The 20973-nt window shown below is 23.2% G+C and overlaps 1 protein-coding gene across 1 annotated transcript; it reads right to left on the bottom strand.

Annotated features, from left to right (window-relative positions):
- Positions 1-16121: 16121 nt before the first annotated feature.
- LOC145828695 (solute carrier family 22 member 6-B-like) lies at positions 16122-20973 on the bottom strand. The gene is made up of 7 exons (XM_082936450.1): positions 20828-20973; positions 19723-19821; positions 19397-19520; positions 18909-18989; positions 16724-16828; positions 16270-16359; positions 16122-16211 (listed from the first exon to the last, which is right to left on the bottom strand). The coding sequence occupies exons 1-7, from the start codon at positions 20971-20973 to the stop codon at positions 16122-16124; spliced, it is 735 nt and encodes a 244-aa protein (XP_082792576.1).

Below are 20973 nucleotides of genomic sequence, written 5' to 3'. Positions count from 1 at the left end.
GTTAGTCATATACTAACAGGCATTTTTTAATGCCACTTTACAATATACATCCTTTTTATTAATTATGTAAGGCTTATATATAACATACTTAAGTGTCTTTAAGTTACCGGGCTAGAAAAACAGACTTTATGTGTCTGTTTGTTAACAAGCACACCATTAATCTAGCTAAACAAAAAAACAAATAAATTTTTTTAATTATGTGTTTTTAAAATACTAAAACTAATTTTAGCTGTGAAAATTTACTAATAAAATTGTACATTATGCTTTTTAGACAAAACAAAATTACTACTTTATTTATTAAAGTACATTAATTAAATTATTACCGACCTTAGAAAGTAATTATAATAACAAAATTTGAATTTGTTAAATAATTCTGCATTGAGTATAAGAACTGCAGAAAAAACATAAATATGATTTTTTTCTTATAAAGTTCCAAGTTAAAACCAACATACTTAGTTTTTAACTTTTTTTAAATATTTTTTGAACATTTTGAAACCATCAAATCATACAAAAATAGTAAAAACTAAGATAAGTTTAGTAAGCCAAACTTTATATTGAAAATCAACATCCTTAGAGCAGTTTAAGCTAAACTGTTAATTAGCAACATAGAGTAAAAGACGAGTAATTTATACGTTTTTGAAATATCCCGCTCAAAGTGATTGAAAAAGTTTTGTGTGATTTTGTATTGTGTAAAATGAAAACATTTTAGCAGTATTTGCTTTTTGTATTTTAAGCATTTTAAACAGAAAAAGAAAAATCACATGGTAATTAAGTAATGTAAAAAAAACGACTAAAGAGTTATAAATTATCAGATAATTTATTTAACTGTTGATTTAATGTTTACTTAGTAACTTTGAAGTACTAATATGACTTTTCTACCATTTAAGTAGAAAATACATTTTAAATAAATGATAATTACGTTGTTTTAATATTTTAACAATACAAAAACCAGTGATTAATAATCGCTTTTACATACTTATTAATTTTCAGTTTTTATTTCCAAAACTTAGAATTTTAAAAATGTTGAGACTAGATTTCTTTTACAAACCTATTGAATTTTTTTTGTTGAATTTTTTTCTAGTACAAACATTAAAACTTTTAACAGAGTATTTTAAAAATTGTGATACTAACGTAGTCTTCATTAAATGATTGAAAAAGGTTATAAAAAACAACGAAAAGCGCTTTTATTTCTCTTTATAATGAGTAATATGTAGCATATAAGTGCTCATTCAAAAGAAAAATACAAAAACGAGATAAGCTCACGTTTACTCATAATTTTTGCCGCCTTTTTATCAAATGTGCTGTACTAAAGAAATTAAAAGTATAATATTTAACGATTTTAGTTTATGTATGTATTTAGTGGGAATAAGTGTAAAGTACTTTGATGCTTAATTTATAACATTTTATACTGAAAAGTTTTTTCTTTTTCATTTAGAAAAACTAGTAAATTTTAGATAATTTTTGAATGTTTTAATTTTTCATAAAATAGTTTTTAGTTTGCACTTTTTTGAACACTTTTATCGTTCTTTGCGTTTTTTTTTTCACATTTTTAAAACATAAGTTTTTAATTATAGTTATTAACAATGAAACAACTGTACAATTTTAGATGATTACGACAAAACTATACTTAAATCAATATATGTTTCTTGATTAATAAAAATATTTAAAAATGTTTGTAAATGATGAATTAAAATTAAAAAATTCTATTAACCTATTTATGAAAAGAATTTTGTAAGAAACTATACCTTTAAGCTCTGCGGACGGTCTTAATAAAGTAAACCCAAAAAGAAGGTAGCAGCTAAAAGCCAGTTAAGAAAGTAGCAATTATGAAATCAGCGGCAAAGAAGCAAGCCACAAAGGCAGCAAAAAAACCAGCTGCAAAAAGGCTGCACCAAAGAAGAAGGTATCAAATAAGCCAAGAAGGTTGTGAAGAAGCCAGCAGCCAAGAAAGCCGCCCCAAAGAAAAAATAATTTATTTAATTACTAACAGGCATTTTATAATGCCACTTTATAGTATATGTATAATCCAATGTTTAAATTCACATAAATTATGGTCCTATATGCTTTTTAAAACGAGGCTTATAAATAGCATACTAAATCTTGTAATGAAACCAAAATAAAAGTAGTGTATTTTATGTGCCTATTAGATATAAAGCACAACATTGAACTAGCTAAAGAATAAAGCAGTATAATTTCGGTAATTATATGTTTATAAAAAAAATCTAGTTGTGTAGAATTACTAATTTAATTGTACGTAATATTTTAGGAGACAAAATAAATAATATAGTCTATAAACAATACTTCTTTATTAGTTTAAGTTATCAGTTGTATTACTACGGACCTTATAAAAGTAATAGAAAGGCTTTAAGTTGTTCTACATTGAGTAAAAACACTTAATAAATCACAAACTATTTTCTTAAAAAATTCTTGAAAAAACTATATAAACTAACATGCTTAATTTTTAACTTTTTGCTACATATGTTTTGAATAGTTTATAATAAAAATTTAAAAAGTATCCAAACATAGTATAATAAAAACCAAGATAGGTATAACAACCAAGCTCGTTAATTTTATTTTTCGTAAAAATCGGCATCGTTAGAGCATTCAAGCTCAACTTGTAATGAGCATTAAAGAGTATAAGACGAGTAATTCATACGTTTTAGAAATATCCCGCTCAAAGTGACTAAAAAAGATCTTTTAAGTATTTTGTAATTTGTAAAATAAAAAATGTTTAGCATTATTTTCCTTTTTTTTATTAAAAGTATTTTAAACAGAAAAAGAAAAATTACATTGTAATTAAGTTATGCTTCCAAAAGCAGTAAAAGAGTAATAAACATAGAAAATAAGTCTTTAATTTTATTTTTTAAAACAATTTAGTAGCAGTTTTCTTTAATTTTGTGGTATCTATATGACTTTTCTACCACATTAGCAGAAAATATATTTGTCATAAATGATAGTTTCGTTGTTTTTAACTTAATAATCTAATTATACAAAAACCAATAGCTAATAATCGATTATAGATTTACATACTTATTACTCTTAATTTTGAATTTCAAAAAGTTAATATTTTAACAACTTAAAAACTACAGATTTTTACCATACCAATTGTATTTTAAAATAATTTTTTTATTTTTTTCTGGTATAAACAATTAAAACGTATATTAAAAATTTATTTTAGAATTTATTCTAAAAAAATTTCATGTTATAAGTTATAACAATGCATTGTTCGTTCAATCATTGAAAAGCTTGTTATAAACAAGAAGGAGCGCTTTCATTTCTCTTCATAATTAGTAATATGCAAGTTTGAAGTGCTTGTTCAAAAAAAAATTACAAAAACAAGATATACAATTGCTAAGCGTTTTGTCGCTTTTTTAATGGGTGGATTGAAAATTCGGTTATTTTTGGTTAAGCCAATCCGAACAAAGCTGCTTTTATCATTTTGAAATAGCAAATATTTGCTTTTGCTTTGATTTTCAATTGATATAAATACAACAACCAAGATAACCTATAATTCAAATTATAACAAATTTAATAAAAATACAGTCGGAGCAGAAATGATATAAGTATATTAAATATGATATTTACATGATAACAAAAAGTATCAAAGACCTGTAAAAACAATTTATTTCTGTTACTAGTGTAATAAAAACAATTGTTAATATACTTTATTTGTTGTAAATTTTAGTACTAAAACTACTAGCTTTACAATTTTGTATCATTTACGCACTAAAAAAAAGTTATATTTTGTTAATTTTCATGTCAACTTTGACGTAAAAGCTAATTTATCGTCAATTGTTCTTCTAAAACTGCTCTAATTTGAATTAATAAATAGATTAAAATCCATGTTATTTTTTAAATATTGTCATTTATGAACGAAAAAGGTCATTTCAACGTTTTTTGGTTTTTATTTTGATTAAAGGAACAACTAATAAAGTTACCTTGTTTTAAACCACTTATACACCTGATAATAAAACTTTGATTCGATTTAAATATTTAATTGTTACTAAACTCCACTTTAGACATTTTTACATTTTTAGTCTATTTCAAATAAAAAGTTTTTTATAGTCAATACTCAATAGTTTCATAAAAATATGTTTTTTTGACAGTTTTAACCGTTTTTTTGTAATTCATGTGTGAATTATAAAATAAAAAATATGGTTTAATTTATCAAAACTTTACTAAAATATTCAAAAAAATATTCTTTAGTCAAATTTAAATATTTTAGTAAGTAAAAATATTTTTTTACTGTGTTTTTGTTTCTAACTTTATAAAAAATCATACTTATTGTAAGCCTATTGTATGAAACAATTAAAATTATAAACATATTCTTTTTAACTCTATAAAACATGATTTACTTCAGAATTTTATTATAAGTATAAAGTTTATACTTATTTAATTTTAAGTTTGTTTCAAGTTTTATTTTATAAGCAACTTATCCTATTTATCATCTTTAAAATAATTGAACAATTAAAAGAAACAACTTAATAATTAAGAAAAATAGTAGAAAAAGTATAACTTTTCGTTATTTTATTTTTAAAGTAATAATTTCTTAAAATTTTACTAATTTAAACCAAAAATAGTTTTCAATTTGTAGTTATATGATTTACCTGAAAGTTGTTCTTATTTAAAAATAAAAATAAAACTTAAGAAATAATGACAAAATATATAAAAAGTAATATTTTTGTTATTTTATACTTTTAGTGTAATATAGATTTTAAGTATATAATTTTATTCACCGAAAGTGTGTGAACAAATAAATTTAAAACTTTTATTGTATTAATTATAGTCATAATAAGTTTAACTAAACTTTATTTTTATGACATATATGTGGAACATGATATAAATTTCTTTAAAAAGTTTTGAAAAGACCATATCTTAAAACATAAGTTTAAAAAAAGGTTAGAAAAATTATGTCGGTTTTATCAATATCTACAAGCCTTATTTTTTGTTAAATATTAAAAAATTATAAAATTTAATATACAATAAAACATGTTCAACTATATATCAAAAAATATTTAAAGTTTTGCAAAAAAGAAAATTAGCTTTTAGATATCAAAAAGACATACATACATATTTTTTATTATTTTTCAGATATGCAGTACATTTTGAGTTGTGGCATTAAAAAAAAAGAACCTGAATTGTCCAAATTTAAATAGTCGTGAACCCTATATATGTAGATGCTTTGATATGGTATTAAATTTATAATGAATATAAAATTGAAAAACGTTAGTTTAAAGTTAGTTTGAAATGACTATAATGAAAAAAACCGAGTTTTAAATCTACCCTTTTTATTAAAGCCGCTGTACTATAGAAATTATTTATGTTATAATATTTTACAATTTTATTTAATATTTTATTTTTTTATATGAATTTAATGGGAATGTTTTTGTAATACTTAACTTCATAATTAATATTATTTTATACTCGATTTTTTTTTTCTTTTACGTAGATATTTTAAGAAGTCTTCGACTGATTTAAGTTTCTATAATTTTATTTTTATTTTCGACTATTTTTAATATTTTTATCTTTCTTTGCGTTTTCTTTTTTTGTTTCTTAAATAAAAGTCTTAAATTTTATAAACAACGAATAACTATTAAAACAATAGATGATTACAAAAACAATAATTTGATCATTTTATATTACTTAATTAATCTAAATACTAAAAACTGTTTAAACTGATCATTTAAGTTAGGATATAATAATAACCTATGCTGTGTAAGAACACAATTTTTTTTTTAAATTATTCTTTATTTAAAGCCTTGCAGACGGGGTTAATAAAGTTAATTTCATAAAAATAAAAATAATTTTTTAGTGTTAACTTAAACAAAATAAGTTTAAAGACTGAAATAACTAGTAAGTTATCTTTTGTAACATGTGTTTTTTTCTTATAAGCTTTAAATTAGAAAAACTGTATATTTGATAGTTTTTTTTAGTTTTATACAATAAAGTAAATTGTGTCACGTTAGTTCCTAAGAATAAACAGAAATATAAATATACAAATATAAAATTATAACTTGTTTTGTAAAGTTTAAACTTTTTTAACTGCAACAAAAGTATTTTAAAAGTTTATTGATCGTTTTAATTGTTAATATCTTACTTATACAGTTACACTGATGTTACTCAATCGATAGCATAATGGTTCGACTAACTCAACTCTTGTTTTTAACTTAATATAAAATAAAAAAACAAGATATGTGAGTCCCAGTACGTCTAAGCAGGGATAAATAGCTTACGGCCTCCGAGCCGGATACAACTCGCAAACAAAAATATGTTGCCTCTGACGTATCTTTTCATTTAAAAACATCTTGAGCAAATAAAACTCAAATTTTAAAATACCAAAATATTAAAAACTGCTCTTAATTTAAATTTTAGTAGAAAATGGTGCTTAGTAAATGATTATTTCATTGTTATATTACATTTAAAGAGTTCTTTTTTTGATATTTTATAAAAAAATAAAATATATGTTTCATAAAATCTTAAGTTTTCTTTTGTAAGTATAAGAAGTCTTAGTGAAAATAAACAACTCCTTGAGGAGATAATGTTCTCATGTAATATATTTTTTAGATATTATAGGTATATGTGAAACAAACTTTAATAAAAAAAGCAGAATAGTTCTAATATAATTAAAAATTTCAGTTTAAATTTTGTAATTTCTAAAACCAGATCTGGTGATGTGCTTATTTATATTATATATTCAGTAAGAAAAGACCTAAAGTTTACTTGCACAAAGTATGAATCATTATGCTTAGAAACATCTGTAGAAATAAATAATAATAAAATTAAAATAATCTTAGTAGGGCTAACTTATAGACATCTTTGAGCTTCCATTCATGAATTTAATAAAAACTTTTCAGGTATATATATATTAACTCTTTAAATGATAAGGTTAACTCAGTGAAAAGTTACTTAAATTAAATCAACAGTTTTGGTCTAACAAATCTTATCAAAGTACCAAGTAGGGTGAAGGTAAATAAAAAACCAACAAGGTAAAGTAACAAAGGTACATTGATTGGTCATTTTTATTGTTCAAAAAAAGTAACTAATTCTTATGTACTAATATCAGATACATCAGACCATTTTCCACTTTATATTAAGCTTAAAAATTTGCAATATAAATGAAAATAATTTTAAAAACAAAATTAAATATATTTAAGACTTTTCAATAACTAACACCAATAAAATTTTAACTTAATGCTTTTCACATTATCAACAAATATGAAACAGACAAAACTATTAGTTCTAAAAAATCCATTAGTACCAAATTCGACTACGTTATAGACAAAATCAAAGAGATTACTGACTAAAATTTTCCAACTAAAATATTTTTTAAAGCCAAATTGAAATTAAAGTCTAAACCTTTGATAACAAAAGAAATATTAAAGTACATAAAAAGAAAAAATTAAGTGATATAAAAACCTTCGCAAATATAGTTTTATTAACTCACTTAAACTACAAGAATACAAAAAATAGAGATAAACTCAAAAAATAATAAAAATTCTAAAAAAGCATACTATGAAAACATGCTAGAAAATTCTTATAAAATGCAACGAAAATTTGGAAAGTAATAAATAACATCACTAATAGACAGAAAAAATACAGCTTTTTTCACTTAGGCTAGATGTGAATCAAAAAACTTATACAAAATCAATAGATATAGTAAACAAACTAAACACTCATTTTTCTAACATTGGAAAGCAGACAAAAAAAAAACCCATAGGTTTTAATGACAGTCTGAAAAATATTAGTAATGGCTTCTTTTTGGTTAGATGTTACAGAAACTGAAGTGTCAAATATTATTAACAGCTTAGATCCAAACTAAGCCAGTGTTGAGGATAGTTTATCTGTAAAGATCCTTGAGAAAGTAAATAATTTTATGTCTCTAATACTAAATGATTTAATTAACCAAGCATTTTATGAAGACATATATCCAAGTAGCCTAAAACTTGCTAAAGTAATACAAACTTTTAAATCAGGATCAAAAACTTAACAAGGAAATTATAGACCATTTCACTACTGTCTGATCTAAATAATACAATAGAAAAAGTAATCTACAGTCGCCTGTACAGTTTTTTTTTTTAAATAATGTTTTAAATGGTTCTCAGCTTGGCTTTAGACAGGGTCGTTTCACCACTTTGACGTTGTTAGAATTTGTTGAAGGGGTTTTGTAAATTTTTGATAAAGGAGAAGCAGTTTTTGCAGTCTTTTTGGATGTAAGTAAATCATTTGATAGTTTAGATCAAATAGAATTATCTTAATAAAGAAATTGGAATGTTATGATTTAAAGGCAATATGCATCTACTAGTTAGTTAATACCTAGATGGAAGAAAACAGTTTGTTAGCGTTGGATGATATGAGTCAACCTGTGAAAAAATCGAAGTTGGAGTATCACAAGGCTCAGTATTAGGACCGTTGTTGATCCTAATACATATAAATGACTATAGACATTTATAAATGACTATAAATGACAGAATAATAGTAGTTTTAACTTTCTCAACTTTGCAGATGATACAATGTTATACAAAACATTCACAAAAGACACATACCTAAATGGCAGTAAAAATGTTATATAGAACTTATAAAGGTATCAAATAGGCTTATGGTAAACAAACTCAAACTAAACCTTGATAAAACCAGAAGTATACTTCTACATTAATCAAAAACTAGTTTTTGAAAAATATAGATCTAAATGTAAAAATAGGTAAAACTATTATAAAAAAGACAAATAAATACAAATATTTGGGAACAATTGTAGACAGAAATTTAAAATGGTCAGAACATAATTTTGACCGATCGGTGATATTTTTCCAAGTTTTAAATATTAGCTAGGTAAACACAGAATATAGAAGTAAATTCGTAGTTTTTACAATAAATACACATAACTTAATTTTCGTTAGTAATGCTTAAAGTTACTCTAGTTATAAGGTATTACGAAACAAAAATAAATAATGATAAGGTAAATGGTTAAAAATATGATTTTTTAGCTGAGTAAAATTTTGTATATTTTTGCTTGTTACTGCATTGAAAAGTCAGAATGGTCTAAAATTATTAATTGAGGTTATTAGAAACACATAATAGTGTTTAACTTTTATCGCAATACGCTGATAAAAGTATCATTAAAGTGAACGAATTACAAAAATCAAAATTATTATTTTTCACTTGTCTCATCTTTTAAAATTTATATTAAGTTATCGATTAACGTAGATGAGTATTGCAAACAACTAATCATACTTTTTTTGTTACATTATTTTAAATTAGGCTTTATAAATTATTATTTAAAGTTTTAGATTTTTTTCTAATTCAATACACTTGAACATATTTAGAATTTTATAAATGATTAATTTTTATACTACTTGAAAAAAAAAGTTCTGAAATTAATGAAATTTGTTACTGTAGAACTATTTCATAAATACGAACTGACCTTTTCATTTTTTTACCTTAAAACATTTCTTACATAAGAAAGTTATTACTTAAAAATTAATCTAAAAAGCCACAACATATTTTAAGTTTAAGCTATTTCTAGTAACAAAAAAAAATTGTAAACAAATAACTTGAATAAACTAAAGAAGATTTTTTTCAGTTTTCGTTAAGAAAGTAAGAAAAAAACTTCACAGTAACAACATAAATCAAAAACTTACCATAAGTAAATAACAGTTTAATTTACAAAACAATAGTTTATTGAACGACAAAAAAAGCGCTCAAAAAGTTTGGTCCAAGGATATGGTGTAAGAAAAAACCTTTCGGTTATCGAATCGTACACCACGAATACCTTTTAATGTCTTGTCCAGGACAACTGTTTAATTAATTTTCTACTACGGCTATGTATTTGAATATGCATACTGTGTGGACCCCCTTATGCCTTTTACATAGTTGGTGTCATAATTAGTTTTTTAGTATTTTTTGTACTTTATTTTACAAAAATTTTTACAAAATATTTTACAAAAACTTTACAAAAATCGTTTCTAACTTTTTTATTTCTTTACATAATTAAAACGTAAAAAGTAGATATTAAAAGAAGTTTTATGAAAATTAATTTTGTTATTTAATTATGTTTTATATAAGTATTTCAAGTTTTACAATATTTAATAAAATAAAATTATGATTTAAGTATTTGTAACTATATTCTATGTGAAGTGTTTTAAATTAGTGGTTTTAATGTGTTTACAACGTTAATGAACATAAAAAAAACGTGTGAAAAAGCGTTTATAAACAATAATAGAGCCATGAATCATCTCAGTTATTAGTTTTTAGCTTCTTTAAATAGAAATTTCAAGAGTAAAATTTTTTTGTTTTTAAGCTGCATAACTTATTTTAAACATTCTGCAATAATATATTGTCCGTAAATTTTTGACGCTTGTAAATATGACTTGGTATAGAAAAAATCGGTTATCGATCTATTCTTTGATAAGCATTCTTTGAAAATAATTGACTGTGATATCATTAAACAGCCAAAATAATATATTTTAATTTCAAGTAATCTTATAAATAGCTAATTAATTAGTATACTTCTAAAACAAAACTTTAAACGCTTTCAATAAAATAGTTTTTTAATTAAGAATTAACTGAATATGTATTTTTAGACCTCCTTTTCATCAATCCCTATTTTTTGATAAAGAAAAAGGTTTCAAAAAAACATTGTTTTTAAAACATTTCTTAAAAAACAACAAGTACTTTTAAAACATCAATTTTTAAAAATAGTAACGAGCTAGTTTAAAAACATATTCTATGATTTTTTGTACTGTTTAAGGAATTATTATTATGCAAGCAAGTTTTACCTAAATAATAAATTTGTTATACGACAAAAAAACGATAAGTAGCATACAAGAAAAACATTGAAAACATAATTAAACGTAGTTAAAAAAATCATTACCTTGTGTTATGTTACTAATAATGTTTGAGTTAATATGCTTATCATATTAATTTGTTAAAATGTTGAACTATTTACAAAACTCTTTTATTAAAAAAAAAACTAAATTCCAAAAAAAAATATAAATAACATAAGAAAACATGAACAAGTAAAAATAAATAACAAAACAAATATTTCCACAATTCTATACAATATTTTTATTGTTTTAACTTTTTGTATATGAAGTAATCCTCTTTTTATTTTTGTAAATTTTAAAAAGTTAATTCTTAAAATTTTTGTACTCAAATATTCCCTTTTTTATAAAAAATTGATAACACGTAGCAACTAATTATGAAAAATTCAAAATTAAAAAAATTATTAAAAATCTTAGAGCAGATTTTAGATGGTTAAATTCGTTACTTTTAGTTGGCAGAAAAAATATTGCACTACATTTATAATCACATATGAATAGTATAATTAACTAAAAAATTATTTCTTTTTTGATTTATAGTTGTTATTGTTCGATTGTGAATTTTTTTTTTCTTTTTCTTCTTTTCTGTAAAATTTTTATTTCTAAAATGCTAACATATCAAGAAAAAAAAAAGATAATTTAAGTAATCTATTAATATATAAGTAGTTTCAAACTTTAATTTGGATACTTTTATGACATTGTTAAAAATTGCTTTATGTATAAAATATTTTTTTATACAAAATAAAGTGTGTATAAATTTATGGTGGTTAAGAAATATTGTTTAAATTGTAGTAAATTATCGTTAATTTTTTATCAAAATTATAAATATTCACAGCTTTTGTTAACAACCAACGTTTCACAAGAACTTTTCATCGGTTTTTTGTATTTGTAAAAATATTCGGCCTCCTCAATAGTTTCAATGAACTCAATATCACGAGTTTCCGGAAGTAAAAGTGACACAACTGCTGCAGTGAGTCCTGCAAAGTATAAAAGCTTAAAACTAAGCTAAAAAAGTGCAAAATATTAAAAAAAGTGCAAATACTTAGTGTAAATGAATCAGATATTGTTTTTTTTTCTTAATTTTTTTTTGTTTATATTAGTATAAGCACAAGACTGGAAGTAATGACTATCAGTTTCTGAGACAATCTACAACCGGATTCGTTCTTGCCAGAACTATTTAGGTAGACATTGTCGCTAAAACCGCTGTTTCAATCTAATCAAACGGAACTGAAGGTGGCAAATTTGCAATTACAGTCGAGAAGATTTTGTGGTATGGGTACGGTTTGATGATGGTACAATCGTACAAACTATGACGATAAAAATAAACTTTTTTTTTTTAAACAAAACTATTCTAATGCTTTCTGCTGAAACAAAAGTTGGTAGAAACTAGAAAGTAACAACTTAACTCAGCTAAAAGTGTACATAAAAAACGATTTACCTTGCGCAGAAAATCTGATGATTAGTAAAGTATTTCGAAGTAAAAAATTCATTAAAGTAATATAAATTTAGTAGATATAAACTTATTTTCTAAAGCTAATTATTGGTAGCTCCTTGTAAAATATTTATAAAACTTTACAAAAATGATATCAATTAGAATAAGTTTGATTTTAATAGAATAAAAGTGTGTTCTGAAGTTCACTAGAACTAGTACAGAACTTTTTTCGTAGCTTACCGTGCAAATGTTTTATAAGTTTTGAAAATCATTGATTTACCCAGCTGAAGTTTATTTACCTTTTAGGTTTAGATTCGTTTTTAATTTGCATTTTTGTTAAGAACTTACCAACAACAGTAAATATTGCGCTCGGAAGCCAACTAATTTTTTTTTGAATTGATATAATGAAAGGTGCAGAAATACTTCCGATTCTTGCAGCTAAACTCCCCATACCAATACCGTTGCTCCTACAAAGTATCAAACTTGTTTTCTATTAATTGCGATAGAAAACGTTTTAGTGTTTTTCCTCTAGTACATTTTAGAGAACGGCCACTTGTTTTTATAAAAAAAAAATCTTTTCAGTTTTTGAAATAAAATATATGACGAAATACGTTCAATTTTAAAATACAAAACGTTTGCGCTCTAGCTAAGATACAAGTGTGAAATTAGCTAGAATAATTTTTTCATAATTTTCCAAACTTTGGATCTAATTATTTTCCTTATCTTAGTAACTAATTAAAAACGTTTTCTTTTAGAGAACGGTCCTTTGTCTAAAATTTAAAAAAATATATTTTGGATTGGGGTTTTGTTTTTTGAGTGGGGCCCCTTAGAAAAAATTGGGTTTTTTTAATTTTTTTTTTAAATTTATTGAGTTTGAATTAAAAAAAATTAATAATAATTTTTTTTTTAACTTTCTTTATATTATGTGTACAAACGGCTATAATTTGTTTTTTTAATAATTGTCAGTATTTTGTAAAATTTGGCCTTAATTGGGTTTTTTTATGAATTTTCTTATTTTATGAGTTTGAATTCATAATTCTTAAAATTCATAAAAAAACCCAATAAAGGCCAAATTTTACAAAATATTGACAATAAAAAAAAAAAATTATAGCCGTTTATACACATATTATTAAGAAAGCTATAAAAAAAATTTAATATTAATTTTTTTTTCCACTCAAACTCAAAAAATTAAAAAAAAATTAAAAAAACCTAATTTTTTCTAAGGGGCCCCACTCAAAAAACAAAACCCCAATCCAAAAGGTATTTTTTTTAGTTTTTAGAAAAAGGACCGTTCTCTAGAATAAAAAAAAGTTTTTCATTAGCTACTAAAATAATGAAAATAATTAGATCCAAAGTTTGGACATTTTTTTTAAATTTATTCAAGCTAACTTCACACTCGTAACTAAGATAGCGTTTGAAATATTTCATTTATCATAAAACAAGTATTCATTCAAAACATTTTTTTCATTTGCTTATAGTTATATTTATTAAAATAAAAAAATGTTACACAGAATGTTTAGTTATAAAAACTAAAAGAAACCTTGTAATTTTTTTGTATTGTTTACCGTTAATCTATAAAAATTACTAATTTAAGTATGTATATATGTATTTATATTTATACCAACTTAAGTATATAGAACATGTAGCGTAAACAAAACAAGAAATAGTTGAAGTTCTTCATAAAACTAATTTCTAAAATATATGTTAAATCTAAAAGCTACAAGTTACTACTAAAAGAAAAAAAATTACAAAAAGATTAAAACAACATTTATAACTCGATTAGTTTGTTTTTTGGTAAAGACGTATCTTACTAGCGTTAGAGAAACCTACATATTCTTGTCATTAAATAAAACTAATAAGTAAATTTTTGTTGCTGTCTTATGAGTTGTAACATTATTAAAAGTTAAATCTCAGATTTGATGTACTGATTCAGTTATTTTTATTTATTATTATAACTTAAAATCATAAATTTTGCTTTAGTTGCTAAAATATTTCAAATATGTTTCTTTATACTTTTAAGCTAAAAAATTATTGTTTTATAGTTCTTAAAAATAATAGCTAGACTAAAAGTTGTACAAGAAATCTAATGCCAAATTCTAATTTTAACCTTATAACAGTAGGAAATATTTCAGCGGTAAGTAAACAGGTAATAGAAAATAAAGCTGAAATTCCAAATTTTGAAACAAAAGCAAATGCAGTTCCAACTTTTTGAAAGTCTGTTAAAAATTTAAGTTGATAAGAAAATTAACTAGTAGTAACAAAAACTTATAAAGCTGTTTAATTTTACAAACAGAACTGTTTTTTTAATTTTTATAACATAAGCCGCTTTATTCTATTTAATAAAGGTTAATATTAATTCTATTTAAATTATGCTTAATTTCTGAATGATAAAAGAGTTATCATATTTAGTGTTTTTGTACAAAAAAGTACTTTTAAAGCTGTGTTTAATTACCCTTAAAAAAATAAACTTAAATAAATTATGAAATTACCCGAATCTTGTGCCACTAATACTTTGATTAGAACGGAAACAAACAGTCCTACACTCGTCAGAAGAAAGCTGCCAGATATGACAATTCTACGGCCCATTTTATTTATTAATAATGCACCCAATAAATAGGATGCTATTTCCAAAACTCCGTCTTTAAGTATTTAATTGCTTAACTAATCACTAAATTTTAGTTCATTGAATGTTAATTTACACTTAGTTTATTACTGATATACTTGTTTAAGTTTAGTTTAAGTTTAGTATAATATTATTTAACGAAGTAGAATGTAAGTTTAACCAGTGAAAAAAGCATTGTAAACATACTTTGAGTTGTTAAACTAAAATAAATTATAAATATAAAGCAAGTATCTTACTTATGATGCTGTTTAGAAAAAAGTCTCCAGAAATACTCCCTGCATTTAAAGATACTCCAAAGTAAACAGAATAAGTAGCTGCCCTGTTAAAAGTATAAACTTAGAAAAATGCAATACAGTTAAGAGAGTTTTGTAAACATTAGTTAGTATTTTATAGTTAGCCTTTTACAGTTAAAGTATAAAAATCAAACAAAGCTTAATTTATGCTTAGGATAAATATTTAAGAAAAAAAACAAAAGTGTTTTATCCTTTAAGTAAAATTACCATAACCTTTTAATTAATGTTTTTTATAACTCAATTCATGTAAACTAAAGGTGCGCCATAAGTAATGTCATTTCTAAGTTTCGAAACGGAACAATTTTATCTTAAATTATTGAATCATTTTTTAAAATGTAAATAAAAAGTTTTTAAGCGGTATTTATGCCTACTCTTTTAAGTTTTCAAACTTTATACCACTTAAAATAATAAAATATAATCGAACTATCAAAATCGGAAAATTAGTTTCGATAAAAGACTGATTTTAAAGATAATAAATGTAACCAATAAATGTTTCATCAATGTCAAGTAGCTTACAACACTTGCTGATATTTAAAAAATCGTCATAGTTTTGAATTTGATGAAAAAAAAAATTGATGTAACAATATTTATATTAAGAATTTATAAACAATTTTTAGATTTAAATTATCACAGTATTTATAGAACTATGTAAGTATACTTTATAGATTAGTATCAAAGTTAATTTAAGAAAAGTTGATAACTCACACTTACAATAAATAATAAAATTAATTAAGGGACTAGAAATCAAATTAAAAATAATTTTTGTTGATTGAAAAAACGTTGAATTCAAATTAATAGCATGTTATTGTAAATACAAACATAACATATAAATTAGGTCTAACTAAAATATTAACTCTACAGTTATAGTTTAATAATCAGAGTTTGAAGATAACATGACACATACTAAAAACATTGAGCAAAACACAATATATATTATTTTTTAAATAGATAATTAAACATTACCAGCAAAACATGACTTTAATAGTGACTTTCCTTATTGATGAGTACTTCAGTATTTCAAATGAAGAGTATCTTTTAAATTCTTTCTCCTATAATAAAAGATCATTATTATTACTATAAAAATACTTTACCAATAATTTTATTTACCTTAGAGATGTTGTCATTTTCTTTTTCTGCATTCTTCCAAAAAGTTTCATCTATATTGTTAGTACTGAAATGAGACATTTGTCTAATAACCTAAAATTTATTAAAGTTTTGATGAACTAACATAAATGCTAAGGAATCTGGAAGTGAAATAAATTAATTATTCATCATTTTTTTAACAAATTTTAATAAAATTCTTTCATACATTAACTTCACTTTAAAAGCTAGTTTTAGAATAATTTAACATATCTTTTAAGTATATATTGAACTCAGCTTAAACTTGGAATTTTTTTCAGTTTTTAAAGTATTCTAATTTCTTTAAAGTTAAAAAAAAACTTTAATTGAATAAGTAACTCATTAAACAACCTATTGTTTTATAGAGTTTAACTTTGATAAACAAAAGTACTAGCAGAGAATTTACTTATATATTTTACCATTAACATTTAATTCAATTAACCTTTTTTCCTTGTTTAATCTTATTAGTTGCTAGGAGCCATCTTGGTGACTCAGGAATAATAGCTATAAAGATGATAAGAGGAATTGAAACCACGTTTAACACCAACTGTTGAAGTAATAATTTCGAATTATCGATACTTGATTGGATATAATATTTTTCAAATTTAGTGTTTAGCTATAAGGTACAAAAAACTTTTAACAAAACAAGATTTTAATCATTGTAATTTTTGATTGCATTTAATACTTATTGTTTTTAAATAGTTTATTTAAGATATTGTTAAATAAGCTTAATTATAACACATACTTTTATAAACTTTGAATAAATATATTGACAGAATATCTGCACAATCAAACCTACTAGATATGAAAAAAAAATCTTCTTTTATGCTTTAAAAAAAATTTGTGTAAAGTTTAGTAAGTATTTAGTTTCATAAACTAGGTGGAATTTTAAAATTCAATAGATCTATAGTTTATTGTAGCTAATTTACAAAATATATTTTAAAATGTTTAATTTATGCGAATTAAAAAAAAAAGGTTCAGTATAACCTTCAAGTATACAAAAAAAACATTAAAGTAATGTATGGTAAAACTGTTTTAAATTATCTTAAGTCTACAAGCCAAAACTTTAAAAATTTTCACTCTTGTTTCACTCAAAGACTTCAAAGATTATATCTAACACTACCATTAATTTTGTCCAGTTTCTTGTTTTATATGCAACAATTGTTTCTACTATATATCCAAATGGAAACATAATTTGATACAGTGCTGAAATCTTTGTTCTTTGTTTTGATTGTACGAGCTCTGTTACTAAATTAGGTGCAATGATTTTAAATCGTGTTGTGTTTTTATGTAGTAAAGCTAATTTTGGAAGTGTTATTATGTATATGTTATTACTTTGTATAGATTATTGACCCATGCTTTATAAAATCAAACTAAGATACCTTCTTGGCCTAAAAACTATTAAAAAAAAAAAGTAACATCTGTACTTAATGCAAGTTTTACAATAATATTTGCTTAAAAGTTAAATGTTCTTACTTTAAAACAAAACTGTAATAAAATTTTTGTTTTGAACCTTAAACATATTAAATAAAAGTATTTTAAAGATATTGATTTATATACAAGCTTAATCAAGTGTTTTTAAATGTTTCCAAGATTTTGCTTAACAATTTAAGTACTTAAAAGAAATTATAACTTAGTTTAAAAGCTTTTTTTTTTTGTATACAAATATACAAAAAAATACAGTTGTATACATAAATAAATATTTATGTTAAAATAAAATCTTTCAATCACAATGCTTGTTTCACATATAACGACTATTAACTTTATGCCTATCATAAATTCTGCTCAGGTAAGTTTCAAGAAATTAAAAAATGCTTTTCAAAAACGTAACATAAGATTAAGTAAACACATCTGTTTACCACAATAGCATAAAACCTCAAATTGAAATAAGTAAACATTTTGTTTTGCAACAAACAAATGATTTAAGTTTTTAAAATTTCTATCAAACCGTAAGTAAATGATGAAATCATCAAGCCAATCACAAATGCAGCAGTAAATGTTCGTAAAATAATGAAAGTTACAATTGTGTTACTGTACGGTGTTGCGAAACTGCATACAAGAGCGAAAATGAGCGTCAAAAAACAGGTTTTTTTTCTTCCTATTCTGTGGTTTAGGTAATGTAATAAGATGAAAATTACTTGCAAAGGTTTTAATTAGAAATTAGATTGATAAAAGTAACAAGTTTTAATATTAACTAAATAATGTTGTCATAATACTTGAATAAAAAAAATAATAACTTACTGTGAGTAATTATTGTTGTTATTATTCTTAAGAGTTTGCAAAAGTGTTAAACTGAAATCTAATTCAACAAGTTTTGTAAATTAAATTTAGTTTACGTTACTAAAAGTAAAAACATTGTTTTTATGATTCGTAAGAGCTTAAACAAACTTTTAAAATATTCTCAAAAACTTAACTGGTAATTTAAGTGAATTACAAAACTTACAAAATCTTATTTTGTTGATATTTTTACATTTACAAATGTAAACAAAAATTAAAGCTGTAGTACTTACATGAAAGTCAATCGTTTAAATTTTGAAATAGTTTTAATTCGTAAAGTGGTTGTTAAAACGTTTGTTAGTTTTAATAAAAATTATTAAAAACAACTTGTCTGATAAGTCTCCAAATACCAGTGAACCAATCAAGCTACCAACTTCATACATGCTCGTAGAAAGAGACTCCAGGTAAAACCTATCGCAAACCAAATCGAACTGCAACAATTTTGTTTGTTTATATAAACTTTAAGGTACTTCTAACATTATATTAATATTGTAGTTTATATCTAAAAGCTGTAATTGGATATTTTTTTTAAACTTACACAGAAACTTTTTAAACAGAATCACTTTAAAATAACTTTTTGTAACTAAATTAATTTTTGTACAACTGTAAATATCAATAAACCTTTAATGTATATTGATACTAAAACTCTATGTTTGAAAAATAAAATATTAAAATATAATTTTTTTTTAAATATATAAGTAGACAGAATTATATAATAACAAAAATAAAATTATTTATTTTAATAAATCCCACCTGCCTGCAACAGTTTAGGAACTAAAAATTATAAAAATACCCCGATAGTTTCTAGAGAAATATGCAAATACTAAACTAAATCAACCTTGGTCACAACAGTTTCAGTAAATACAGAATCGTCATACGAATAACCGTGATCACATTGAATTGTTTCAGCTGTTTTGTTCACACAGCTCACATTTGTACACTTTGTTAAATCGTAACCGTATCTAAGTTTAGATATTTTCTATATTGTTTACTGTAAACTAAAGTATTTAAAATAACTTTATAAAACAAAATAAAATTAATTATTTAGTATTTCGAACTGTATCTAAATAGCTTAAGTGTTTTAGTTATGTCGCAACCGGTTTTAAAACTGTTTATCTTGAACTATTTTTTGGCTTGATAATATTATTTTAGCTAATCACTCGCCTTTTACATCCGTTGTACCCATTTTTTTCGATAGGAGTTGTGTAGTTTAGTATAATTGATTCATTTTGTATAATTTCACTCAGTGGGAACACATTACACCTACAAACAACTTACTATTTATATATTAATAGTTATTGACTAACTTGTTTTTCTTGTGTTCGTTTTTAAAACACCATAAAAGTAGTTTAGTGTTTATTCTTAGTTTTAAAAGTGTTATTAAAGATTTTGCTCAACTCAATTTAGAACCTAAATAACAGAAAACAATTAAATCTAGTTTTATTTGAGATTTATTAAAACTATTTTTATAAATATACTAGTATAATAAATTTTCTAATAGTTTAATATCTGTTTAGCAGTTTTTATTAAAAAAACTTTTAGCATTTTAAATTAAAAAAAAAAATTAATGTAATTAGTTTACTACAGTATACTACTTTAAGAAAGATTTAGGATTCAGTTAATTTTATAAAACAACTACCTAATTTATTGTTTATAACAATAAATATTTAAGACAACCATATTAATTTTATTGTTTTTATATATAAGTATAAAACTTAGTCTAATTTTTTTTTATTATTTCTTTAGTTTTGGAAATATTCCTTTTTTTAGTACAGCCTTAGAACTATTCTAAATAAGTTTTTTAATAAATTTCTTTTCAAATAACTTTGCTTGAATTAGGCAATAATACCATTAAAACTGCTTTTATATTTAAAATTTACTCACAAAATGTGGCTTACACATGTTGAAGGCCGTGCACTCAAAAATTTATAATACCACATATAGTTTTAATGTACCAACCAAAATTATTGTAATTGTTACATGTTCCTCTCTTCAAAGTCATTTTTTTTGTTAATAGTTGAAATGTTAAAAATTTTTGCAGAGTAATGACTGATATCAGGTTAAATAAAGTATTTGTTTGTCTTTCAATTTATTTAAAAAAAAGTTATATTTAAAGTTAAAAAAGAAGTAAACGAAATATAAGCCTAGTTTTCAGTTAAACTTAAGTTGTTACTACAATTCAAACTACACAATTTTTTTACAAATATTCAGTTTAATTTCTTAAAGATAATTACAATTAAAATTTTTATTAGCAATCACAATTAAATACCTGTGTTTTGGTGTGAAAGAAATGAACACTGGTATAAGAACATGGAAGCTAGCTATAAACAAGGCGTAAGACATCGTGCAAATCATCACAATTTGCGCATTTCTCATCAGCTTCGTCTGTTTGGCGATATATTCGTAGTTGAACAT

Source organism: Thalia democratica, chromosome 2 (assembly GCF_965202585.1).
Source record: "Thalia democratica chromosome 2, ktThaDemo2.hap1.1, whole genome shotgun sequence".
NCBI classification, from domain to species: Eukaryota; Metazoa; Chordata; class Thaliacea; order Salpida; family Salpidae; genus Thalia; species Thalia democratica.
The sequence above is the reverse complement of the archived record's forward strand: the minus strand, read 5'-3'. Positions and strand labels throughout refer to the sequence as shown.